The 26,182-nt window shown below is 50.3% G+C and overlaps 1 protein-coding gene across 2 annotated transcripts in view; it reads right to left on the bottom strand.

Moving 5' to 3' along the window:
* Positions 1–69: 69 nt before the first annotated feature.
* CPD (carboxypeptidase D) overlaps positions 70–26,182 on the bottom strand; it is a 31,165-nt gene continuing 5,052 nt past the window's right edge. Inside the window, exons 2-23 of one of the 2 annotated variants that reach the window (XM_031591635.2) lie at positions 24,762–24,912; positions 23,563–23,816; positions 20,711–20,958; positions 14,744–14,886; positions 13,976–14,145; positions 13,030–13,391; positions 12,422–12,613; positions 11,383–11,550; positions 10,118–10,227; positions 9,858–9,960; positions 9,257–9,399; positions 8,537–8,706; positions 7,719–8,030; positions 6,318–6,513; positions 5,901–6,036; positions 4,967–5,113; positions 4,463–4,558; positions 4,305–4,369; positions 4,038–4,169; positions 3,586–3,771; positions 3,174–3,273; positions 70–2,565 (exon numbers count right to left, since the gene is read on the bottom strand). In XM_031591635.2, coding sequence (XP_031447495.2) covers positions 2,339–2,565; positions 3,174–3,273; positions 3,586–3,771; positions 4,038–4,169; positions 4,305–4,369; positions 4,463–4,558; positions 4,967–5,113; positions 5,901–6,036; positions 6,318–6,513; positions 7,719–8,030; positions 8,537–8,706; positions 9,257–9,399; positions 9,858–9,960; positions 10,118–10,227; positions 11,383–11,550; positions 12,422–12,613; positions 13,030–13,391; positions 13,976–14,145; positions 14,744–14,886; positions 20,711–20,958; positions 23,563–23,588 — 3,432 coding nt within the window. In that variant the 5' untranslated portion in view covers positions 23,589–23,816; positions 24,762–24,912 and the 3' untranslated portion in view covers positions 70–2,338. Of the gene's footprint in view, positions 2,566–3,173; positions 3,274–3,585; positions 3,772–4,037; positions 4,170–4,304; positions 4,370–4,462; positions 4,559–4,966; positions 5,114–5,900; positions 6,037–6,317; positions 6,514–7,718; positions 8,031–8,536; positions 8,707–9,256; positions 9,400–9,857; positions 9,961–10,117; positions 10,228–11,382; positions 11,551–12,421; positions 12,614–13,029; positions 13,392–13,975; positions 14,146–14,743; positions 14,887–20,710; positions 20,959–21,680; positions 22,374–23,562; positions 23,817–24,761; positions 24,913–26,182 lie in introns of those variants that run through there. The other variant, XM_031591634.2, reaches the window with a different exon arrangement.

Here is a 26,182-nt window from a genome sequence, read left to right as displayed (position 1 = left end):
GAGGCGCAGAGCACCGCACGCCCCCGTCCCCGCGACGTCGAGAGGGCGAAGAACGAGAGAAGACGGGCGGACATCAAAATAGTTTTATACAGGTTATTGGTATACAGGTAAAAAACGACCCGAGGGCCCAGCGCGGGGCAGCGCCGGCCCTTGCCTCCCGGGGAAGGGCGCTTCGAGGTCCTCGTGGAAACGTACAGCGAAGGCACAGTGCGCGTGGGGCAGACGCTTCCACGGACAGACGGACGGACAGAAGGACGGATGGGCTCCTCGGCACGCTGAGCACCACTGCGGCACAGAGGAGTCTCACACGGCTACAGAACCATCGGCCCCATCAGCCCCGCTCACCTCCCGTGTGTTGGTTCCCAAGGACTTATTGCTGGGGACGGCTCTGCTGCCCACGCGGCGCTCCAGGAGCTGCTTAAGTCACAGTCCAGCACCAAACCCAGCAGGGAGCTGGGACCCCGCGTGGGCTCTGCAGGGCAGAGGCACCGAGGGGTTCATTCACACCTCAGCGATGCAGGATAGCAGTGTGGATGATCACCTCCCTGTTCCCAGAGCGCTGCTCCAGCCAGATCTCACCGTGTGCTTCTTGCCCTTATACCAACACCACAGATGAGGGAAGAAGGTCTGCAGCCACCCAAGGGTCATCTTCACCCTTCCAGGCAGCTGCCAAAACCTTCGGCACAGCCACAGCCCCGTGGCTCTGGAGAGGCATCTACCACCCGTGGGTTCCTTGCAAAATTGGGACCAGCAGCCTGGGACAGGGAATTTACTGCACTGTTCCTCCAGAGCCCTCATCACACATTTGGGTGCAAACGCTCAGCACTGCCCCATGCACATCTCAAGAGCAGACCTCCCTGGCCTGCTGGAGGCAGATCAGGGTACGCTGGATATCCAAGGCAGTGAGTGCTCCAGGCACTGCAGAGTTCGGTCCGTTGGGTATAAGAAATAAACAAAAAAGAACGAGCAGCAAGGAAATAAGTGCCTACATTCTAACCCCAGACTTCTGCCCAGAAAGCACGAGAACTTCAGAAATATATGAAGGCTTTGGAAATCAAATGTCTTGGGCATCCTGCCCTTCTGGGCACCTCTTCGCTGCCCCACAAACTCAATGCAGCTTCAGGATGCACACTGCAGCTCCTCTTTCCAATTACTTAAGTGCTCCAGAAGAGAATTTGGCTGCTTTTCCCTCCAGCACAGCCACTCAGCCCTTCCTCGCGCCTTGCACTCAGGCCTCCACAGCACACTGCAGACGTACAAGCAGGTGGAGCTCTTGCTACATACTTCAGGGACACTGTAGTAGCAGAACTAAGTTAGGCCAGCAGGCTAATTTGGTGCCTAGCATCACCAGAGCTTGATGAGAGATTGTTTTCCAACTGCTCTGATCACTAAGTGGATCAGATGGACAACATGGACAACAGCAGAGGGTGCAGCTGCTCTTCAAAAGTCAAGACCAAAGTCAGGCCATGGATACCCTCTCTCTGCTACTCCAGTAATGCTCAGAACAACCTCCAGTTGTGCTTTCAGACACTGCACTGCTGCAACACTAACATGAGACTCCAAAAGCCAAGTCCACATAAAATGAGATGCAACCAGGGATTCACGGGGACAGAAATTTTCTTCCCCAGAACCAGGAACAGCAGTTCTGCAGAGCTGACAAGCTGCTGAACTTGGTCAGAGTTCTGACATTTGCTCCTTCCTCCAGTTCACACCAAGAATTGATGTCATCTCCCCCAGCCCTCAGGATGCCAAATCACTGCTTGGAACTAGCAACACATTAGAGGTGCTCCACAACCATTGCAGAGTGTGGCTGAGCACAGCATCTCAAGGTAGGGAAAAGCTCCAATGGAGCAGCTGAGAAGCAAGTACAGGCTGTTTCCAAGGGCTGCTCTGCAGAAAGGAGTTGGTGATGGATCAAGGCTTCCACCACGTACAGTAAGAAAAATGAAATCAAAACAAGTAGATACCACTTCAGAGTGTTGTGACTATGACCCTACACAGGTCTTGGGACACTTCCCCATCATCTGCTCACTGTGTTGAGATGCTGGGGAAGTGTTAGGAACTCTGCTGGCCAACCTGCTACATCACCTTTCAGTCAGCATCATGTGAACCTTCAGACCTTGCCCTAAAAACGTAAGCCATGCCCTTAACCCAAACACAGCCTCTAACACCCACTGATTTGCATGTACATAGGAACAGAGCAAACAGCAGAAGGAAGTCAGGAGCTGCCACTCAAACACAGTCCTGCAAGTTAATGTTTCAAAAATGATCCAGAGGGATCACCCCTCCCTCCCACTGGGGCTAGTCCAGGGAAATTTCCTTTCCTGTCAGAGAGGTGTCAGTGTTTGCTGGAGTATAATGTTTCTTCTTCAGTGTCTGTTTCATCCTGGAATTCGTGGCTCAAGAGGGACTTCTTTGAGCCAGTGGACATCATGCGGATTTCATCCTCATAATCGTCGTGGTGCTGCCGCAGGCGGTGGAAGCCATCCTTGTGTCTGTTGGACTTAATTGAGCAGACACACCAGATGATACAGGCAGTGAGGATCAGAGCAGACATACTTGCACCTGCCAGAGAGAAGATACTGAATTTAATTCTATGTTCCCCACCTCAGAGGCTTCCACATTTTCCAGTATCAATCCTCTCTTACACAATCACAGCCACTTTCCTCACTTCTGTGCCTTAGAGGAAGGAGCTCAGTCACAGTAGAGAAGCACCAGATTTTCTGGGCTAGCAATTTAAGATAACATCAGTGAGCTCCTCTGCAGTACACTGGAAATAAACCCCAGCCTACCCAGTAGCAGCCACAATGACAAACATATATAAATTCCTTAGTGCTTGCCCAGTGGGGAAAATGTAAGATCTGCTAGGTCCCAGCCCTATGCACATACAGGCTCTTCCCCTTCTAGCCATCTCAAGGTCCATTCAGGATCTTTCAGATCCCTACAACATTCTCCATTTCCTCTCTCCTTCTTATCTGCTAGCCCAGCATCACTAGAGCCGAAGGCTGTTGGACCAGTCTGCAGGGCCAAGCATGTGTTCAGAAGGGAAAACAGGAGGAAAAACTCAATGCTGAATGCTAGTCTTCCAATTCAGTTAAAAAAAAAAAAAAGATGTCAGAATGAACCAGCCCAGAAAACGAGTCTCAAAGCTTTGAATGAAGCTATCACTTTACCTGCAACCGTTACAACCAGCTCCCGTGGCAGACCAAATATCTTGTTTTCCATGTCAAATACAATGAACACAGAGCTGGGTGCATCATGGCGTACCAAGACCTATGGAAAGATACAAGAACTCAGTCTGTCTCACTGTTTACAGATCTGGTAGGTGTCTAAAGAAAAAAAAGACATCTGCTGCCCAGGGCAGAACCAGGCAGATACCAAAGATAAATGCAGTGTAGGGAAAAACTGTTGCTCAGAAAAACTCTGCTGTGTTCAGAAATTCTTCTCCATTATAACAAGGCAGAAGACAACTAATGTACCAGAAGGTAAACACAGCCAACAAAGTACAGCCCAGGTAAGAGCAGTTAGGGATGGATGCCTTCATATGAAAGCAAGGGAGGAGAACTCCAACAGATATTCACATACCTGCATATGCTTCTGTTGGTACCCATCAGCTATAGCATTGATGTTATGCAAACCAGGAGCCAACAGCACATGGAAATAGCCACCTTCTTTAGTACAAACCCTCAAACTTTCATTAAGAACAATGACAGCTTTAGAAATTGCCTTGCCACTCTTGTCTTGGACAAATCCATGGACTCCCTTGTGAACCTGAAACAAAACAAAGCATTTCAAATGCCTCATGTTCCAGTCCAAGTGTAAGGCATATTTTTAACTAAAACAGGATCTAGTCTCCCCTTAAAATTCAGCATGTTCTTCAGCAACCTTAACCATCACCCCACCATGACACCTCCCTTCTCCCTTAAGAAATAAGAGGATATTATACTACAAGGGCTGCTCAGCCCACTAGAAAGTAACTCATCCATCCCACCACCTTCACTCCCAGCAAGAATTTATCCCCCCAGACCATTGCTCACCTCCACGAGCATGCTAAGGAGAGACCTACTGTGCTCTGCCCACAGGCCAGGGAGCTGCCCCGCGCTGGGGAAGTAACAGCAGCTGGTATAAACAGTGATCTCAGGACAGTGACCAAATGTAACGCTGAAATCCTGAAACAAACCACCACAGTTACAAGAGACAGCATTTAAAAGGTTTCCCAGAGTGCAGCTGAAGATGGTTGAGGTTTTGCCCAAATTTAAAGACATATCTGCAAGGAAGGAAAGCGTCGTGATGAGATGAAGTACCTTCATACTTCCCAGGTGGCTGTGCCATTCAGAGCCACGGATCACACCCCCAGGAACATTCTCATCTGTGAGAGTAAGAACACAGCAATCAGACTGATCTGCTCCTAGTAGAACCCAGCACAAGTGGTCAGGGGTTTAAAGGATTGAACCAAACCTACCGGACTTATTTGGACAGCCTGGCTGGCCTAAATGCATCGATGGATGGTTGTTTGCATATACAGATGCCAAATGCTTCAGTGTTTCTTTGTTCTCCACTACAAATAGAAAGGTGAGACATAGGGAGTGCAGCTCCTATTGAGTGGGGGAAGATATTCTTATTCTAATCCCATGATCCTATATAAAAGTCACACACATTGCTTCAGGGGGATTTCAGATTTCTTCTTACATCGAGGGGTGGTATCACACACAGAGGAAAAACTGAAATATTGTTCTGAAAACAGGAACAGTAAATGTTCTGACCCCAAGCTGAATCCTGTGAGGGTGCTGAGCTTTGCTTTACAGACTGCCAGCAGTTCTCCAGAACCAAGGGATTAAACCCCAAAGGAGGCTACAGCAAACCATCAGCACAAAATCACCAAGAAATGGACAAGCTCTTACACCATGCAGCCACGTGACTAGCCAGAGTCTAACTGCATTGAAGACCCTGGAAGAGTCAGTCATACCTGTCTGCACTGGCTTATCATAGGGATAAGTGACAAGCAAAGATCCACCATCTAGTGCAACAGAGAGGCTGAAGTCTTGCTTCAATATCAAGTTCTCTATGGCTTTGGTCTCAGGCTCTTGCGTTCCTGAATACCTGGAGTAATTGCCTGTAAATAAGAACAACAAATAGGAAAAAGGATTGATGATAATTTTCTCTGCTATTTGGGAAGCTTGCAGAAATATGTTTCTTCTTTATGGCTGAAATGATCTGCCTGAAAATATATTTGCAAGATCTCAGCAAATTGCTTCTGAAAGATTAAATAAAGCACCTCATCCACACTGCTCATGGGTGGAATTCATCTGCGAAGTTTAACAAATGTGACACATCACTGTTTTCCCAATCTATTTACTTTTGTGATGCAGAGGGTGTTTCATGTGTGTTTGCTTTCTTCATTGCCCCTGAACTGACTCCAAAGAAAGCACTTGGGATGATTCCAGCCCAAAGGTGGCCAGAGAGAACACTTCCTCTCCAGGAAAGGTGGGCATAGCACTGGTACAGAGCTGGATATACCAGGCAGTTAAAAGCATGAAAAAAGGAAACTGTTTCCAAGGAGCAAGAACAGAGAATGCTTTTCAGAATAGCACTGAGAGAAATCAATTAACAGGAAAAAATACTGTATGATCACTGGACTGTTCCTAAAGAGCTCTGCTTTGTCTTCTCCTTTCCCTACAAAGGCCTGCAAATTACAATCTCTAAGGAGAATTCAAGCTTTGGATGTTTCCCAGCAGCTGTGCTACTTCAGCTCTGAGGCAGGAGCACTGCCCTCTATTACAGAAGGACCCCACAATCAGACAAGTACCTCCAACCCTAGAGAGGCCAGCCAGCAGGAGACTTCTACTGCAGCCTGCATTTCTGTGGGACACCACATATCAGTTTGCATCAGTTAGCTTTACCTGTGAAGTCTGTGTCCAGATCTTTGCCATGGGCATTAGTCTGGCCTATCTTGGAGGTGCAGCCCCTCTCCTGTGCTATCTCACGTCCGTCTGGGTTCAGGGATGGCACAATCACAATCCGTGTTCGGTCAATCAGCTGAATAAGGCAGGAAGGAAACAACACATCAGTACAATTAACAGGGTTTGTTCTCTGTACATCTCTGTACATTTCCTTTGCCTCAATCTTTTCCTAGGAATAGCTGCTTCCATTGATTTCATGAGTCACAGGTTCCTACCAGCCCCACAGATCTCTTAATACCCCTCCTGTGTGCATGGGATCTACAGGCCAAAACAAGACAAGTCTCTCCTGATGAGTGCTGCCTTCTCAAGATACAACTGGAGGGCTCCAAGACGGTCCCTTGTAGCACAGCTCCTCACCTTTGTAACAGCAGCGTTCTTCTTGTAGTTCATGCAAAGAAATTCTGCCAGTGTCAGGAGCAGCTCGGTACCAACAGGAGCGTTCCCATGAATCCCAGCAACAAAGCGGATCTTGGGCTCCTCAGGCTCAGACTGGTTGGGTTTGTTGGAGATTTCAAGGGACCAAATCTGACGGAACTCAACGCTCTGACCCAGGCTGCCAAGAGAGAAGAGAGCAGAGTGTCAGCTCAGGAACAGAGCTTGGCCTTATGGAGAAACCCTGGTGTGGAAGGGAATGCTGCCTCCTTCCATAAGCAGGCTACTGAGACAAGTGGCACAGAACACACAGCCACATCCAAGCATCCAGGTAGAGATGCACAGAACACTCAATGCTCCATGCATCTCTATATAGCCTAATACATCACAGTAAGTGTGGAAGGAATGGCTAAATGCCTCCATGCTTCCAAAGTGGGTTTGTTTGCTTTGGACTTTTTTTCTCCTCTCTAATGAGTGCAGGATACATCCAGAGATCAAACTAATCCATAAAGCACCCCGTTCAGAGGACAAAAGCAGGCGTATTTCCAGCAGTGCAGAACTTGTTGCTACAGTCGTGCCATTAAGTTAGCAAACTGAATGCAAGCAAAGCAGGGAACACAATCAGGGCTGATGCAACTGGAAGGACAATAGAGGCTACAGATCAGAACGGCAGCCTTGGCACCAGCACGGACAGCACATGAGCACACTGTGCCTGGTGACAACAAGCAACCAGGGCCCTAGGACAAAGAGGACGGATTTGTGCTTTCTGAAGTTGACAGAGGGTAACAGCTACAGGTCACAAGGGAGAGCAAAGGACTACAAGGCAGCTCCTGCAGGAGGGCAGAGACCTTGGCTCAGGGCATTACCTCAAATACATCTCACAATATTAAATTAAAAGTTGAAAGGAGATAATTGAAAAAAAATGCCATTGGATTTATGATCCTCATGGGTCCCTTCCAACCCAGAATACTCTACAATTCTAAGATTCCTAAGCCATATTTTGTCCACTTGTACAGCTTAGATGTCAGACAGGATTTGGAAAATAGAGGGAATAAAGTGTGTGAAATATATGTCTGCAGAAACCTGGCATCTCAACACTGGGAATATCAATGTAAGGCACCCAGGGCAGCTAACTGCACCCCAGGTTTCAGTCAGTAAAATGAGGTCTCAGGAAAAAGCACGTGGATGTGTCTGTGGGTCCCTGCAGCCAATGCTCTGCCACCGTGCCCTTACATCTGGGGCTCCTCTGAGCTCATGCACCACAGGGAAGGACAGGAACAAGCTCCCCCCATCTCTGTATCACATTCACAGCTCATCACTGCACTGCTTCTCTGCCACAGGTTGCTGCTCATGGAGGAGCTGAGCACTGCTGCTTGGAGTTTTCACCTGGAGAGATTTGTGATGTGTGGGTAGTTCAGGTAGAGGCCTCGGAGGAACTCGGAGAGGTCCTTGTAAGGGCGGTATCGATAAGGAGAGACTTTCCCTGAGGAGGAAAGCAGGAGGTGTTCCACACCATTCTCAGCAGAGAGATCCTTGATCAGAGTCTCAAACTCCTTCTCATTGGGGTCGCTGGTGTCTGGGATATTCAGGACTGGCACCTTCCCCTCCTCCACTTTGGCATCTGTCCGTTTAAGAGTGAAGTTGACTTGCACTGCATCTTCGCTGTCAACTGTCACCATCTTAGTGACAGGATTGTACCTGCCCAGGGAAGAGAAGGGACAAGGAAACATCAGGAGTTGAGGCCTTGCACACCGAACCACCCCCCCTCCTGCCCAGATACTCAGCACAAGACTTCTGCTGCTCTCCAGCCAAAGGAAGCAAGAGGCACAAATACAAAAAGAAAAAAAACTCTTCAAAAGGGCATGGGAACAGCAGGGCAGGGAGCAGCTCAGGAGCTGGGATTGCAGGGTTACGTGGCAAGCAGGGAGGATGACAGGTCAGGCAGCTTTAACCCAAGAACCCAAAGAACAAGGTTTTGGCAGCTGTTGAAGTCATTTCTGCAGGTAGCTTTTTTTCCCTTAAAAACACCCAGTTATCAACTGCTTCCCCACACCACCTCCAAACGAGGGAAGATTTGGACTCTACACTGTCACCGAACAGTCCTGACATCAGGGTAGCACAGCTTTGTCAGTTCTTGACTAAGAAGCCAGGAGAGCACTGTGGCAGTTGTGCAGCACCTATCCCGTGCACCACGGCTTGCTCACCCTCGTGCAGATGCTGTGATTTTGTACGTCCCCTGCACCAAGAGGCGCCAGTAATCTCCATCATTGTAGGTGGTCACTGGGTGGTTGATCTCAGCGACGCTGATGGTGGCATTGAGAATGCCCCTTCCATCCGTGGCATCCAGCACGAAGCCCCAGACCCCACGGTGAACCTGGAACAGACCCAGAGAGCTCCAACTCAGCCCTCCAACACACAGCGCTGTGGGAGTGCTGACATGCAGAGCTCCCAGGGCTCCCGGAGGAGCAACACGTCCCAAAAGGGTTCAGGCGAAACTGGCATGGACAAAGGTCACACAAGTACAACGAATGGGCAATTGTTTGTCTCACGATGCCATGACGGTACGCTCTGCCCCACACCTTTGTTTGCTTGCCTCAGCTGCACCGTGCTGCCAGCAGCCACGAGCCAGATGGAAACAGCACAAAAGGGACACTCTAGCCAAGGGAAAACTGAGCTATTGGGAAATGAAATGCCCCCACCTGCATCACCTGGCTGCTGCTTCCATACAGCTTTTTGGCATGCTAAGGAGGGGAGAAGAGGAAATCAATGCATGTTCAAATGGGAAGGATTGCTGTGGAGCAGGGACCTGGTCTGGCCAGGAAGCAGCACTCACTGCAGTGTGCAGATCAGCCTGTTTATTCCAGCACCTCCAATCCAGGCCTAAGAGGCAGCTCTCACTATCTTTTGGGGTCAAAGTGTCTCACCTGTTTCATGAACTGCAGGAGGGACCTGCGGTTCTGCTCCCAGTACTTTGGGAGCTCCTCTGCGTTTGGGTATTTCACACAGCCCAACTCAATGGTCACTTCAAAGCAGTTTGTGTTTAAGTAATTCCAGTCTTGCATCCCACCTACAACAGGAATGTAAAAGAGGTTTTGATATGACCTTCTGAAGAAAGCAGTAACATAACTCAAAGAAAAAATATTAAAAAAAAATAATAAATCAGATACTAGAGAGATTAAATACTAACTACTACATGCAATTAATACCAAAGGTGAAAAGGCTTTTAACATGGGGCAAGATTCAAGCTTCTGGGGGTTGTCAACACTGCAGACAAATAACCACCCTCCTTGTAAATGCCTTTCATGTCCATTATGCTGCTGGTAACCAGAAACACCACACCATAAATTCCTCCCCTCCGGAATGACTTAACCTGGGTACATTACTGAAGAGGTTACAAAAGAAATCCAAGCCCCAGGAATCTGGGTTGAGAGATGCAAAGTCTGTGACTGATCAGACTAAATTCTTTCAGCTGCACACGTGTTAATTTGGAAAGAAACACTGCAAGAGACTTCAGGATGACTTCACCTGGAACATTGTACCACTGGGCCCCATTTGTGATGCCATGTGGGAAGTACTCGTTGGGGTACATATCCTTACACGGGCTTCCCTGATACATCTTTTTATTTTCCTGAAAAACAAGATGCAACATGTGAAGCTGAGTCTGCTCTTTATAGCCACTGGCACTTCTGTTCTAACAGACTAGCTCCCCTACCACACACTCAGAGAGCTCATGATAGCATCAGGAACTATCCTGGCAGATGGGATTTCCCATTTTAGAGCTTTACCTTGGAGTAGGAAAGCGCCAGCTGCTGAAACACAGCATCATCTGGGGATTTGCTGTATATGGCCATTCCTTGTTCATCGTCATCATAGGGGTAATTAACCACCAAAGAACCTGCAGGGGAAATGAGATTTGACTCTGACTTGCATGCTTTTCAATGGAGTCCTCAGCCTAACAGAAGAAACTTTTCTTTTATTTTGGGAGTGTCAGGACCAAGCTCTCAAGCCTTGGCTATAAACATAGCATTAGGCACAGTGAACAGAAGAGACAACAAAAGCACAGGAAAAGATGAGACAGCATCCAATAAGAAAGGCAAACCCCAATCACGACACGTCAAAGCTGTGCCCTTACATTCTGGAGGGATGGGCACAGCCTGCTAATAATCACTTTCCCAAAGGAGCGAACAGAAAGGAAATTTCCTAAAACACTCCCGGTGCCCCTGGCCCAATTGCTGCAGCTTGTCAACCTTCTGGAGCTTACTACAAGGACAGGCAGACTATGACAGCTCTGGCTGGCTGAAACTTTCCCTAAGCAAGCTGTGTTAATGGCACTGTGGGACACAGACAGTGCTGCTGCTGGAGAACAGCCAGCTCCCTCTCACCCACACGCTGTACTTCTGCACTACAGAATTAAACATGCTAGCACAGAGAAACACCTGCAAGTCACCACAGCCCCAAGCCAGCAGACAAAGCGTCTAGGGAATAAGCTGTAATGCAAAGACTTCATTTAGATCACTCTAAAAAGATAATTAAATTGCAGCAAATTTCATCGTTCTGCCGTGCGATTTGAGGCAGGGAACCCTCAGGATTACATCGTTTTGTCCTCAATTTATAAATACTATGAAGCCTCTGACAGCCATTGCACCGCCACACTCACAGAACCAGCCACTGAGCAGCTGCTGACAGGGGAGTCCATCCCAACTGCCCCATCACTTCACAGGCAACATGCCAGCTGCTATCCTGTGCATGTGCTTCCTTCAGAAAAGTGGCTGTGCTCCTCCCAGAAGCCTCTTCAACTGCTTACATGTGTGCTTGGGGACATGGCTTTCAGCTTCTGATCCATCTACCAGAAGCGCAACCTCCAACCAAGTAACAGTAGATTTGGTTTCCCCTTTTTCTACCATCCCCAGTACAGGAACCCAGCTGCTTTTGCTCCTGCTGTTTCACAGCAGTGTTCCTCAATCCATGCCATAAACACAGCAGAGATATTCCTGCATTCTCCATCCTTAAACCTCAGCAGTGAGAAAGCAGCCTGGTGTAGCTGATGTACCTCCGTGCAGGTTTGCTGAAAGCACGAATGGGTAAGTCTTCAGCCAGCTCATGACAGCCAGAGTTTCAGGCTGTGGAGGGTCTGCCACCTGGAAGAACTGATCTGGGAAGTTCCGGTTCAGGTCGTAGTTGTTGCTGTTGTTTCTGCCAACGGTTCCTCCTCTGTCTCCTGAAAAATAAACACAAGTTCAGGTTTGAACCCTATGCAATTTCCCATTTTGCTGTGGAGGCAGTGTCCTCTTGCTGAAGAGCTTCATACTGTTGATCAGTGGAAAACAGCAGGGAACACAACAATGCAGGCTCCCAGCACCCCAGAACGACAGGACATCAACCTTCCTCCAGCAGGAGTGCATAAGGTGTCTGGGGACCCTGTCAGTGCCAGTCAGGCCTCAGCTGGCAGAAAGACACTGAACCATGAACAATCCCAGCAGCTGCTGTCATGACCACAGAATCCCAGACCTTCTCAAACCAGCTGGACAAGCACTGTGTTAAACACAAGCAGAGCTCTACTTCCAGAAAATTGTTCTGGACAAACTTTGTTGGGCCAATCTACAAAAGCCACGCAGTTTGAAGGACTTCCTTGAATGTTTTTGCCAATTTCAACACCACAATAAAAGCCTGTATTACCCTTGGACTAGTGCTCTGCAGACTGCCTGGCTCCCACATCACATGTTACTAAAAGCATGGACCAAAGCATAGCAAGTATGAGCTGTGTAAAAGGAATGTCTTTTTTTGTTTTTAAATAAGCCTTGGGATAGCCACAAACCATAAGGGGACCCAAACAGGGGCAGCATATATAGCACTGCCCAAGCATAAGAGCTCTTTCCAACCACTTCAGGCATCAGTCAGCCACCCACTTCCCGCAGTGGTGGGTCCACCCCCTCATTCCACTGCACACACCAGTCCCTTCCCATCCCCCCTGTGTCGACAGCACTTCAGCCCCAGCAGAATGCTTCCAGATTTCCCAGAGGTATGACAAACCACAGGTCTCATTCTCAGAGCTAGAAATCTCACAGGGGTTTCAGCACGGGCAGCATTACCTTCCTGGGACTTCTCATAGCCATCTGGGTTCATGGATGGCATGATGTGGATCCGTGTGCTCCGGACCAAGTCAGTCACTTCAGGATCTGTGCCGAAGTTCTTGCAGAGGTACTCGATGAGGTTCAGCAGCAGCTCTCGCCCCACAACTTCATTCCCGTGCATGTTACCAATATACTTGAACTCTGGCTCACCTGCAGACACACAGCCATGCCAAAGAGATAATCATGACTGCTATATTAAAGCTTGGAGACATCTCACCACAAGCACATCACTCAGACCTTTCTCCAGGCCAGAGGGCATTTACCTAATACGTATCCTTCTGCTCTCACAACACCAAGAGGACGAATACTAGTGCAAGGACGGTGCTTGGTCTTTCTGACCCCAGAGTCCCACCTACTCAGGTAAATTTCTCTAGGAATGCTCTTTAACTCACCCAAGCATCATCCACTCACTGCACCTGGTCTTTCTAAAGAGGAGGAGCTCAGCCTCTCTTCAGATGCCAGCTCTACATTTCCTTTTCGCTCTGCCCATAGTCTCCCAAAGCTAAAGGTCTACCACTCGCATTTGTGTTTTGCAAGAAAGAAAGTGTTTTGCTCTCCCACATTACCTGCTTCGTGGACACCAGGGTTGTCTGAGATCTCCATCACGTAGAGCTCCCGCAGCTCCACCGACTTGCCCGCGGAGTACAGCCGGGTGATGTTGGGGAACTCGTTGGCGTAGCGCCGCAGAAAGATCTCCATATCTGAGAAGTGGTGGTGGCGGAAGTCCACAGGTTGGATGGGCTGATGGAGAGAGGTTGGGCTCGGGGCTTCGGCCTGCACCACGGTGGAGGCAATGGTAGAAGCAGGAGCAGGTGTTGCTGTGAGCTGTGTGAGGTTGGGAGCCATCGCAGTCGGTTGCAAGAAGAAATCCACTTCTGTTGCATCTCCCTCCTTCACCTCAATGTTTTCTCTGGTCAGTGGTGTGTAACTGTAAGAAAAAAAAAAAAAGCAGGCTTCAGCAAGGAGCTCTGCAGAATGGAGGCCAAAGCCTTTGCAGGTTTTCCCATCCTCCTCTTCCCAGTCAGAGCACACTCATATGTTAATAACTATGTGAGAGATTCACCAGCTAAACAAGCTGATGGGGCTCATCCCCCTGCCTCCAAATCCAACCCTGCTGCTGCCCTTTGCTGTGTCAGAGGCATGAGTTCCTGTTTATGGACTCTCCAGGGAAGAAGCCACAGGTGCAGCACAGGGCTAGCCAGCAGCAAGCAACACATTTACCCCCAAATGTGAGGCAAACCCTTACTGGGATGACCTACTGCACTTTCTCCTTTTGCCCATAAGTAAGATGCAGGTTGATACAAGCAAATGAAGGAGGAAGAAGTGCTGTGCATCCAGCAGCTCCCCACCACAGCAGGGCAGGGGTGAACAAACACAGCTGCAGCTCTAATCCATTGCAGGAAACCTTTCCTGCTGCAGCTTCCAGCCAAGCCCCTAAAATACACAACATGCTCAGGGGGAAGAAATCAAGTAAAGTAACACAAGCAGTAGGCAGCATCATGGAGACATTACCCCATCACAACGGCGGTCACGTTGTAGGTCCCAGGCACCAGCAGCCGGTGGTAGTCACCATATCTGCCTGCTGTGATGTTATGAGCAATGCCAGCAACAACAATGGTTGCATTCTCCAAACCAGCCTTGGTGACTGCATCCCTGACAAAACCTTTCACTCCAATGTGGACCTGAGGAAAACAACATAAGGCTCCAGCTGAAGACAGGTCAACAGCGTCCTCACCAGCGATACCACCCTCTCCTGTCCCACATGCACAGAGCAGGACAGCTGCCAGGCAAAGACAAACAAGGGCCCATGATTTAGACAGTGCATGGCCTGGGAGCAAGGACAGGAAATTCAGCATGCAGCAGCTTCTCAAAACTGATCCTCCCTAGCTAATCCTCCCATTTGTCAACATGGGCACGCAACATAATGAACAGAGCAGGGTTACAGGCCATATCAAGGGACAGAAGACAGCTGCCTCCCTCCTCAAGCTAAATTGTCCCCTACTCAGCGCATGCATGGGTAGTGAGATCTGCAACTCACAATCCTTCTGTGTAACACTGTACCCCATGAGGCCTTTCGGAGGAGCTCAGTATCACTGAGGATGTGGGAACTGTGGCAGAACCACAGAGATGCACAGAAGCTTTGTAGTCCCCAACCTCTGCGCAGCCTCTGCAGCAGCTGTGTTACCACATGCAGCCCACGAGAGCAGCTGATGCAGTGCTCCCAGCCCAGCAGGGGCACAGGGGTTTCTCAGGTGTTGTCCCCACACCAGCTCACACTACCTTCTCAATGAAAGAAAGGAGGGATTCACGATTGTTCTCCCACTCCTGCTGGAGTTCAGAGGTCATTGGGTATTTGCAGCAGGACAGCTCCAGTGTAATCTCAAAGCAGTCAGCCCACACGTAGTTGTAATCCTGCATCCCTCCTGAGGAAACAAGGCAGAGATGTGTCACAAGAACAATACAGACATCCCTCCACAAGATGCACACTCCTCTCCGTCCTTCAGCCCCCTATGGCATCTCACCAGGATGAACTCAGCAGAAAAGTCAGATGGGATCATGTGAAAGCCTGTGCTGGGGGAGACAGAGCTCTCTTCTCCCAGTAATGAGCACACTGGGCATTAAGCTGCAGGCAGTCCCTTTGGCCTTGCTGCTCTGTCAGCTGAACTTACAGCACTTAGCAACACCTCTGGGTTCATATCACTGGGAAGCTCTCTGCCAGATGCTACAGAGCCCAGACAGCATGGCAGGCACACAGAGCTGGAATGCTGCTGCTGCAAGCTGCAAGCTAGCCTTGGACTTGTAAGGTCTGCCTATAGGAGAAATAGTTTCATCCAAAACAAGCGTCAGGCTTGACACAAAAAAATGCACCAGAGTGCCAACTTGGGGAAGTTCAAGAGTTTGGTGTGAAACCAACCAGCCCATGAGCACCGGAAAACAGGAGCGTGCAAGAGCTGTTTCCCAGCATTAAGCTTATCTGTTCATTCTTTCCTTTCAGAGAAACCACAGGCACTGCTACGAGTGAAAAAAGGTCACCTTGTTCTAGCAAGCACCCTGATCCCATTTGCTGAAGTTAAGATCAACCTTCAACATGCAAATCTGTTTCTCAAACAGGAACGAATGATGTACCAGTGAGACCTGAGTTCTTGGCTCAGGGCTGTAAACACAATGCTCTGAACACTCATGGGAGCTTTCAGTAGTAAGCACTATGACCCCCAAACACCACAAGCCTGTCAAACAGCAGGATCCCAGCAGGTAAGTCTAAGAAGTATGTGCTGGATGACTAACTAGCTGGAAAGGATGAGTAGCCACAGTGCAAAGACACAGACTGGCACTGGCAGAGGCTGTGACAAGGCATGGCCTGGAAAGGCATCAGCACTGCTCCCCCAAGCACAGCAGTCTTCCAGTGAGCATGGCAACTGTGAGCACTCACTGTCCAAAACAGGGACAGCTGTCCTGAATCAAAGAGCCTCATGGCAGCCTGGTGAAACAGACGGACTGACAGCACAGACCTCTGGGAAGACAGGATGGATGGGGCTGGATCAGAGATGTCCCAGTTCTTCCTGGTTCTCCTGGGAACCTGCTACCAAGGGAACAGGCAGCCCTTGTAGCAAATCAAATAGCACTTCCCACTAGACAGAGAGCACTGCAGCTTGTGCACAGGCTGAGATTAAAACAGAAAAGAGGCTTTTCTGGCCCAAAAAAGTGTTTGAGGACCTAAAAAAAAATACCAAAAAAAAAAAAAAAACAACCCACCTGTAAAGCTCAGCTCAGGAGGTTGGAGGTGCCAGGCCTGTGACTCTGGTTTTACACAGCTCCTGTTACCAGGCTCAGAAAAGCAGCCCACAGCAGGATATAAACTCTGCGCAGAGCGGAACGATTTGCCAGCCTGGAACCATCTGTTCATAGTGGGATACTAATGCATTTGAAAACATCCATATGTAAACCAGAGCCATTAAGAAGCATATTTAGTGCTTCATCTGCCATTCAAGTAAATTTAGGACAGATGCTCACCCATAATAGAGCAGTAACGGACTAAATTGGAGCGTGGTACATGGATTTTGGTGAGAGTCTCTTCAAGAAATAGTCCACTGCATGCTTGAAAATTTGGATTGTATGTGCTGAACATACTTGGCTTTCTCACAGACCCATTGCAGAGCAGCAGTTATTTTTACAGCATGTGGAATCGCATTTTTCCATATACCATCTGCACGGCCTCTCAGGGGTAGGCAGGAGATATGCAGGTGTACAGACCTGTACCAGAATGGCTGGAGCTGACCCCCTGCTTTCCAACAGAGAAGCAGCCCTGCCCAGCAGAATCCTCCCCCTGCTCTGGACCATCCCTTCAGCATCAGGGCTCCCCTTCAGGCAGCAGGCTCAGAGCTCTCGCAGCACAGGAGCCCTACAGCATGCTTCTGCTCCCTGCCAAGCTCCACACCAGGCAGGCAGGCGGCAGAATGCAGCGCTCGAGTCATGCCCGGAGCTCCCAACACCATAAATGCACCAGATGCCAGAGAAGCCTTTTAGGCCAGCTTGGAAAGACTCAATTTTCAAACTGCATGATGAAGAAAGCTCTCTAATTTCAGCTCTCAGCGGAGCAGACATTAGGAGATGGAGACCTGCAGCTCAGTCACAGCAGAGAAAGGTTCCTGTCTGCTCTGCAGGGAGAACAGATGGCACAAGGCAAGAAACATGATTAAATACACTGCATAAGTTGCTTCCTCTGTGGACAGGGCTGATTGCCTCACAGCGTGAGACCAGCAGCAGCCCCAAAAAAGCAGAGGAATGTTTTGGTCCATTAGTCTGCAGTCATTAAAACTCAGAGGAGGTGAGGTTTCAGCCTCCAGCTCCAGCAGCTCACAATCCAGCCCAGCAGCCTTCCAGGGCCCTGAGGAGCAGAGCAGCACCTTCACGTGCACTGCACCGCTCACGTTAGGTGTGAAAAGAGACATCAGAGCCTCTAACCAAGCCAACAGTTTTCTCGAGGAAAAAATAAATAAATAAAAATTTACATTAAAGACTCGTATGTAAACACAATGACAGCTAACTGCATAACCCAGGAAGCCATGGGTGAAACCTTCCATCAGAGCTCACACTGTGCAGTTGCCTTTGGACATGCCCAGGAAGCAGAGGCCACAGCAGGGATCTCACAAGCAGCTGCTGCTGTCAGGGCTCCTTTCAACTGCTCCGAGTTCAATGTCACCACAAGCTGCTCAGAAGTTGCCAAACACACACCTAAGCCACACCAAACCTCTCCCTGCCCCAACACCTGGTAGGCACCTCCAGCACCTTCACAGCACAGGTTGAAAGCAGCGAGAAAAGCATCTTCTAGAGAGAGGCTACAAATAAAGAAAAAGCCTCCTAAGGCAGCATATAAAACACCCCATTCAATGTCACAATTAATTCCATTTCTGAGTCAGGGCCTTTACCACCTAAAGGCAAACACAACCATCCCAGAGACAAAAGTTCCTCACGTTCATGGACTCCCCAGGACAGCTGCCCTTCTCGACCCAGACTGCACTCAGCCGCATCATAAAACAGCCCAAATTTCCAATTATTTTCTTGATCTGAACTGGCCATTCAGTAGTTAAAAGCCCTCGTGGTTACAAGGGAAGGAAGACTGAGCACATGTACAGCAGAGATAGCCCGAGCAGTGCCAGACATGCTTATCTATAGCAGCTGGAACGCAGCAGCCACATTGAGCCGCATGGCAAGGAGCCATACTCTGCTCACGCTTGACCTTAAGAATTACTCGGATGGTTTGTGCTTGCCACCTTAGCTTGATACACATAAGAGGATACTGAAAACAAAGTTAATGGGGTCTGGCACCAACGGAAACCCAACTGGTAGCTCCAGGACAAAGAATCCCACAGCAATTGGCTTTCCAGCATGTTTGATTTCACACAATAAAACGTGGTAGGAAAATTTCCACCTGTTGAAACATTTTGTTCTCAATTCTTTGTTTTTCCTGGCTTGAGTTCACTTGGAGGCTGCAGCCTTTCCCAGCACAACCTGCTCTGCAGGCCACGAGCACTTGCTCTGCACCTCAGGCATGTCATATGCTTCTCACCAGAGCTCAGCCCAGCCACGGAGCTCCCATCCTCCTTCCCCCGTGCATTCCAGTTCTGCAGTTACTGGGAAAAGCCTCTTGGTCTGAGTACAGCAGCATACCACTGACTCTCCATCCACTACTGAAAATCAGCGTTAACACCCAAAACCACAAAGCAATACTGAAACCTGACACAACTTCAAAATGCACAGGCTGCCCCCGTGTTATCTGTTAGCTCATGTGCACTCTTCCCTCAATGGTGGGTTAATACATCAGTGCGGGATGTGCTCCAAGGGCTGCCACCACCCTCCTGATCAGCAATCAGATGGAAGTTATGGCATGGCTGAGATGGCACAGCTGCCAGTCTAGCAGCACTTCATTCTGAGCTGGTGTTGTTAGCACACTGCTTATAATCACTGCCTGCAGCCATTAGCACAGAGCCCGAGGCTGTGGCTTGTCACAGCTCAAGGGTTTGTTTCCGCAGAGGCTGAAAGTTGGAGGCTATTAGGTTATAAACCACAGCGCTGCGGTCTAGCTCACACCTTGCCATTTCCTACATGAAGAAAGCAGGCAAACCCCAGCTTCAGTAGCTTCCAACACAAAGGCAGCTCAAAAGGTTCACACCTGTGCAACAGCTGCTAGCAAACCTTCTATGGGCTGGCTGGCACTGGTGGGGCATTCCCTGTCCCAGCAGGAGGATGAAGTTAACGCTGCGGTGAGGAGCATTTCTTGCTCCAGGAGCAGGGAAACTGAAAGTTCAAAGCAGCTTCCCTCCAGAGCACACCCATCCCAGTTGAGGAAGAAGCCAAAAGCCCTGGAGCTGCAGCAAAGAAACCTATTGATCTCAACGGTTGCTGATAACAACCACCACGAGAACAAGGCAGCACAGATCATCCAGGATATCCTGTTCCGTCACGAGCAGATGCACGAGATTACACAAACCTTCCTTGTGCTGAACTTTCTGCTTCCCAGAGTGAACCTTGAGGCCAGTAAATACCAGTGCTGTGCTGGGCAGGGTGGAGGAGAGGAGACGGCTGTTAGCAAACATGGCAGAGCCACATCTTGTTTGAACACTGCAACTTATCAGACCAGTGAAATCCTCAGGAACGATCCATCCAACCGCTGAAATAAGGACTTCCTTCTCCAGCACGGCGGTGATGTAATCAGGTCTAATAATGGATCACCCTCCTTGCTTCCCCAGAAACGTGGACATCGGGTTAGCATATGATTCAGCTCTGAAATCCATGTTTTGGAAAGACACTGTACATTCAGAATTTGTTAAGCTATTTGGGATCTGCTATGCCTGATTTCATGACTTTCCTGCCTTCTGCCTCAGCCCCAGTGCGAGGGAAAGCAGAGCAGTCCAGACACAGCAAAGCAGTGCAACTTCTTCAGGCCAGTTCTTCCAGATTGGTGCTTTGTCCTCACCACAGAAGTCACCGTGCTGCCTGGTGAGCCTGTGGTTGTACAACTTCCGCAGAGGGAGTGTGGAAATGCTGTAATTCTTTCTAAGGGCACAGCCAAGATTTCTCTTCCCGCTACTCACAGACTCCCTTCCACAAAAGCACCTCATCACAAACTGACATTTAAGTCTCAGCAGAGCAGAAGTGATGCACACAGCACAGCCCACTGCGTGGCCAAACCACCCCACCTCAGAGAGAGCAGCTAGGTTAGCTCACACCGTGCGTGCACTTACATCATTCTACATCTTTACATCTGGCCACCTTATAACCATTTACAAACCTACAAGTTTAGAGGTTTAAAAACCCTCGCAGAACACTGGCACTGGTTTCAGATCAGAGTTGCTTGTGTTTTCAGTACATTAACACAAGTTTACCTTCCCATACCATCATTAAAACTTGGTAACTGTCTCAAGACCTTATGATAGTCCCTTTGGCAGATGAAGCCTCCAGTGTGTAGGATAACCCTCTGGCTACTAATGAGGGCAGAAGAGCCCTCCAGTGTGCTGTGATCTGTTCCTTACAAGCATCTCCCAAGCTGAGATTCACCAAACACTTGCCAGTGTGACCACGAAGCCATTTCAAGCTGCTAGAACACGTCCCAGGCTAAAAACATTGCTTACCTACCATGCTTCCCTTGATGGTCATCACTACTGTTTCTCAGCAGGACCACGAAATCATTTCTATACACCATCACGTGACCCAAAGTAGCAGTGAGAGTGGCTCAGCAGCACAGCTTACCTTCCACATCGTACCACTGGGCACCATTGGTGATGCCCTCTGGGAAGGTCTCTCCCTCCTCACCAGGGCAATTTGGCTTGCCAGTCCTCATTACGGGGTGATGTGATGCATAAGCTTTTGCCAAATATTTGAACACTTCATCATCAGCTGATTTACTGTAGACTCCTGTGGGCTTATGTGTGGGCGAGTCATCATAGGGATAGCTTGCAACCACTGAGCCACCGTGCAGGTTGCCAGAGAGCAGAAACCTGGAGTTGGGAAGGAGAAGAAAAGAATTAAGAGTCATGTTGGAACACCGTGAATAAGAAGCCAGCAACAGCCGCTTCCACCAGAAGGAGAACTGAAGTTCAGCACGTTGCTGTTCCTGAGCAGAGGTAATGCAACCAATACCTCTGTCCTTGCTTCATACAGCACACGTGAACTGGGTTACACCCGCTATCTATTTTTTTTGTTTGTTTTATTATTTAAGCCAAGCAGTTCTGTTTACCCGTCCCCTCCTGTACCAGCACTACGTTGGTGCAGCGAGCGCAGCAGCCCAGCGGGTGCACAAAGGATGGCATTCTTTCTATTCCAGCCTGTTTTCAATGAAAATCTCACCTCACCTTTGCAAAACCATTAAATTAACAAACAGAAAGCAAAAAGTAATTTCCAAAATGATATTAAGAACACGCAAAGGTTTCTCTTGCAGCTAAATCTGAACTGTACCAAACCAGGAGGGCTCCTGGATAACTGAGCCGTCTGAGCAGGACACACCAGTCCCGGTGCAGCCTGCAGGGCCTCCCCAAGCACGGCTCCCGGTGGGCAGCCACATACCGGGCGTTAACAAGGAGAGCCCCTCCACCTAAACCTTGCTCCCCAAAGCTGAACGGGAGAGAGCAGAGAGCGGCCCGTGCCTCCGCCGTGGGCAGCGCCGGAGGTCGGGCGCTGGTAGGAAAGCAGCCCGGACGGCGCAGGGCCGCCCCGCACTCACTTGTTGCGCCGCATCCAGGCGATGAGGGCTCGCACCTCGGGCACGGGGCCCAGGTCGGGCTCGGAGGCCTCGAATTGGTCGGGGAAGCTGCGGTTGAGGTCCCGGCCGCGGCTGTTCTCCCGGCCGCCCGCCCCGCCGCCGCCGCAGTCTCCCTCCTGGGCGTGCTCGAAGCCGTCGGGGTTGAGGCTGGGCAGCAGGTAGAGGTCGGTGGTGTTCAGCAGGCGGCCGATCCGCGCGTCGCCGCCGGCCCAGCCCCGCACCAACTCCCGGGCCAGCCGCAGCAGCAGCGGCCGCGCCAGGGGCTCGTCGCCGTGCATGTTGCCCACCAGCTTCACCTGCGGCCGCCCGGGTATGGGCGGCCCGCCGGGCTCCTCGCCGGCCCGGGACGCTTCCAGCCCCGCCGTCAGTCGCAGCACCCACAGCGGCCGCCCCTCCACCGATTCGCCGATGCTGAAGAGCCGCGCGAGGCCCGGCGGGGCCGAGGCCGCCAGCTCCCGCAGCGCCTCGCCCAGCTCGGCCGCGTGCAGGTACCGCAGCGCCTCGCCGGGCTCCGCCGCCTCCGCCTTCTTGATGTGCGTGCCGCGCGCCGGGCCCAGCAGCGCCAGCAGCGCGCAGAGCGGCACCAACCCACGCGGCCCCCGCGCCGCGCTCGCCATGACCCCGCCGCACGCCCCGGCCCCGCCGCGCCGCGGAGCCGCCGGGCACCGGGAGGGGGCGGGCGCGATGCTCAGGCCGCCCGCCAATGAGCGCCGGCCCGAGGGTGAAGCGGCCGGGGCGAGACGGAGAGCGGCCAATGGGGAGCGGAGGGCGGCGCTGCGTCACGGGGGGCGGGGCGACGCGGCGCGCTGTGGCGCCCCCTGTTGGCCGCGCCGCTCCCGGCCTCGTGCGGAGCGCGTCTCGCCGCGGGACGGAACGGCGGGGCTGCAGCGCTGTCCTACCCGAAAGGGAAAGGCGAGGCAGGGGAGCAGCGAACAGGCGTGGTCTGGGGACCGACAGGCGCAGGGGGCTGAGTATCGCCCCGGGGCCCGGCTTATTGCGGGGAACCGCCCGGCCCCGGAGCACTGAGGGCATCTCAGTGCAGTTAGATGTGAAGCACAGCCGTGCTGGGTGCCGCTGCAGGACAGTGTCTGAAGAGACAGATAAATAATATTTGGGGGTTCCTCTGATCAGATCTTTGCTGCTTTTTTTTTTTTTTTTTTTTTTTTTTTTAGGCAGGTGAAATGATCAGGAATAACGAGAAGAACTTTGCAAAAAACACACTGCAGCCCATATAAAAAAAGGGGTCACCTCCAACACCAGGTCTCAGCAATCCCTGTTTAAATCCTCAGTGCTATCTCCCATACACATCTGCTTCCCAGCTCCAGCGTTTCCTGTTGGAGACACGAGCTGAGTGGCCCATAAACCTGCAACCTTTGTGGGACATCCATCCCTTGTGCAGATCTTTGCCATCTGCTGCTCCACAGATCAGAGCATGCACAGCATCCAAAGGGCCCTGAGGAAAAGAAGAGCAAATCAGCTCCTCCTTCTCAGGGTTGATCCTGAAAGACCTGGGTCATCAGGGTATTTTAAACTGAAAGGGAGAAGGAACATCAATGTGGAACTTGGCAATCTCAGAAGTGGTCCCAGTTACGTAAGTTACATCCTCAGTCTACAAATAAATAGCTTTGGATTTACACAGCATAACTATAATTTCCCTTTTTAGCCGAAAAAGGCCCAGTTGTCTGGAATTTCAACAAACCAACTGTAAAAGCAGCATGTGGCAGAGGCCTGACTCATCCCGTCATTTTCTCATCAGCCAGCATAAATAAAGCTCCCTCGCTCCCACCAGCCAGCCTGAGAGCTCTGCCTGCAGGCAGGGTGAGACTGCAGGTTAGGGACTGACCTGCACAACGCCTCCTGCTCCTCCATGGGGGCTGTGCCTTTTGCAGGAGTGCACGTTTTCCTCCCGAGTGGTTCCCCATCAGGCAGGATGGGGCAGCCTGGTCTTGGCAGATTGCTCACAGAGGGAACGAGGGACAGCTCCACAGTGGGGAAGTTTAAACTGCTGATGTTGTTTGGGAGGTGTTCACAGGATCAAATCAGCACTTGGTTTTCCAGCAGTGCACTTCCAAGAAGTCCCATTGGTGATGGTAGTTCCTAGGCAGACAAAAATACCTTAGGTCCAGGCTGAAGGGTACAACAGCACAGCAGTGTCTTGAAAAAGAAGCAGATCAGGGAATTACACCAGGGAACTTCCTGCACTGGCCATGAGGGAGCTTCTAAATCCAGCAAGAAACAGGCACCCAACTTGGCACCAACCCCAGTCAATCTGGTTTCCCATAGGAAGCAAAAATCCCTTGAATTTCAGCCCATCACTGGCAGCTTGTTTCTGTTCAGAAAAACAACAAAGTTATGGGGACTTTGTGGATAATCTCTGCTACCACCGTCTGCTGGGCAGGAGGCTGCCTTGGAGTTGCTCCCATTGGGTTGAAAATGGAGTTTCATGAGCAGAGGATAGACAAACGAAGGATTGTTATTATTCATCTGCCTGAGTGCTACTATGTGTGAAAGTGGAAAGTTAGTGAACGGGACCCCTTGCTGGGAAGATACAAGAACCAACATTCAGAATCACAGAATCATTCAGGTTGAAAACGAGCTCTCAGATCCCCAAGCCCAACCCCAACCCACCCCATAATGCCCACTGACCACAGCCCTCAGTGCCACATCCCCATGGTTCCTGAACACCTCCAGGGATGGGGACTCCCCCACCTCCCTGGGCAGTTGTGCCACTGCATCACTGCTCTGAGAACACATTTTTCCTAATTTAAGTGGAATTTAAAACAGAAACCTCACATCTATCTCCTGCAGATACCTGTACTGTTCATTTAACACCAAGTTCTTTTCCCATGTGCTTTTCTTTGGGACCATATTTCACAGAGCAGGACAGAAACAACCACACCAGGTTCTGCCCTTAGTTTTCTCAGTCAGGTTGGTGGCTGTGGGCACCTGCAGCACTGACCATGACCCAAAGCATCAGGGATGAGGCTGGTGACAGACAGCAACGAGCACAGCAGTGATTTGTCAGAACCTTTGTGCACAAACCTGAGAATTTGTGCAGTCTCTGGGTGCTCTCATCACAGCACAGGATCCATGGGCCAGCGCTTCGCTGCTCTGCAGTACAGCTTAGACTTGCACTCCTGGGACACAGCTCTGTTTCTTGCACTCACTTCAAGGAGACAGAGTTGAAACGATCCTGAAAAAAATGATTGAAAGGAACTGCTTAAAGCTATGACAGAGGCACAGCACGATGGCACCGCCCTGCAGCCAGTAGGTGGCCCCCGCCGCCCTCCAACCTTCACACAGGCACTGGCTCTTCTCCTTGTTTTTTTCCCCAGGGCTAAAACTTGTCAATCTTTCCTCTGCATTCAGTGACCTTTTATTTAAGGATGATCAGGAAATACGATGATGAGCAAAATTATATATTAAAACAAAACAAAACAAAACAAAACTTGAGATTCTTCTGTGCCAATAGTGGAAAGTATGTGGGGTTTGGGCTGAATCTGATTGCAAAAGCAGGGCACATCTCCAGTCATCATACTTGGGGAAAATGGGATTTGTGGGAGGCAGCGCAGAGCAGAGGGTGCCCAAGCAGCACTCCCTGCAGCCCTGCTCGGAGCTGGGTTTGGGTGTTCCTAAACAATGGAAGTTGCAAAACATGTGGCACCGCGTATTAAAAAGGGATTAGGAGAGGAGAACCACAACGAGCAGCCTGGGGCAGAGCCTCGGGGACCAGCACAGGCGTTTTCTGGATTGCAGCCACTTACAGTCACTGCCAGCCAACCCAGAGAGGCAATCCCAACTCACACACATCTGTGTGCATCCTGGGATGCCCCGGATTGCAAGAGCAACCCTCCGCCATTGACAGCCCAGGGGGTTCTGAGCAGTGCTCTGCCTCTGGAGGCACTGAGGACAGACTGGGACACGCACTGCCCTGACTGTGAGCTGGAGGGTAACGCAGCCAACAGTCTCTTTCACGTTCTAAATCATTTCTTCTCAGGTTTCTGAGGCTTGTGTTACACCCGAAAAGACTGGCGTTTATTAATTTACTCCCTTTGGGGCTGTTCAGAGTCATAGGTAACAACAGCCTTATTTGGGGTTTGTTGGTGTACTGTTGCCATAAGGATGCGAGGAGGAGCCGGTGGATAATTCCAGCCCATGCCCATGGAACCCTCCCCTGACACTGCTTGACACAAACAGCACAAAGCAGAGCTGGCTCCTTGCAAGACAGTCACGGGGCTCCTGCCTCTCTGAAGGGGACCCTCCCTCCCAGTCTGACTCATTGGTGGCTGCTTTGCATTCTGGAACGAAGTTTATGTCCCTCCTAAATATAATGAGAAGGTGGATAATGCAACCCACAAAACTCCAGACCATGGTGGTAATTAAGACACCCACAAGATAATTAAGCCCTATATAAAAATATATATGTAAAAAGTCATTGCGAAAGTAATTCCTTATCAGTTTTA

This window comes from Phasianus colchicus, chromosome 21 (assembly GCF_987193195.1).
Source record: "Phasianus colchicus chromosome 21, bPhaCol1.hap1.1, whole genome shotgun sequence".
In the NCBI taxonomy this organism is placed as follows: domain Eukaryota; kingdom Metazoa; phylum Chordata; class Aves; order Galliformes; family Phasianidae; genus Phasianus; species Phasianus colchicus.
The sequence above is the reverse complement of the archived record's forward strand: the minus strand, read 5'-3'. Positions and strand labels throughout refer to the sequence as shown.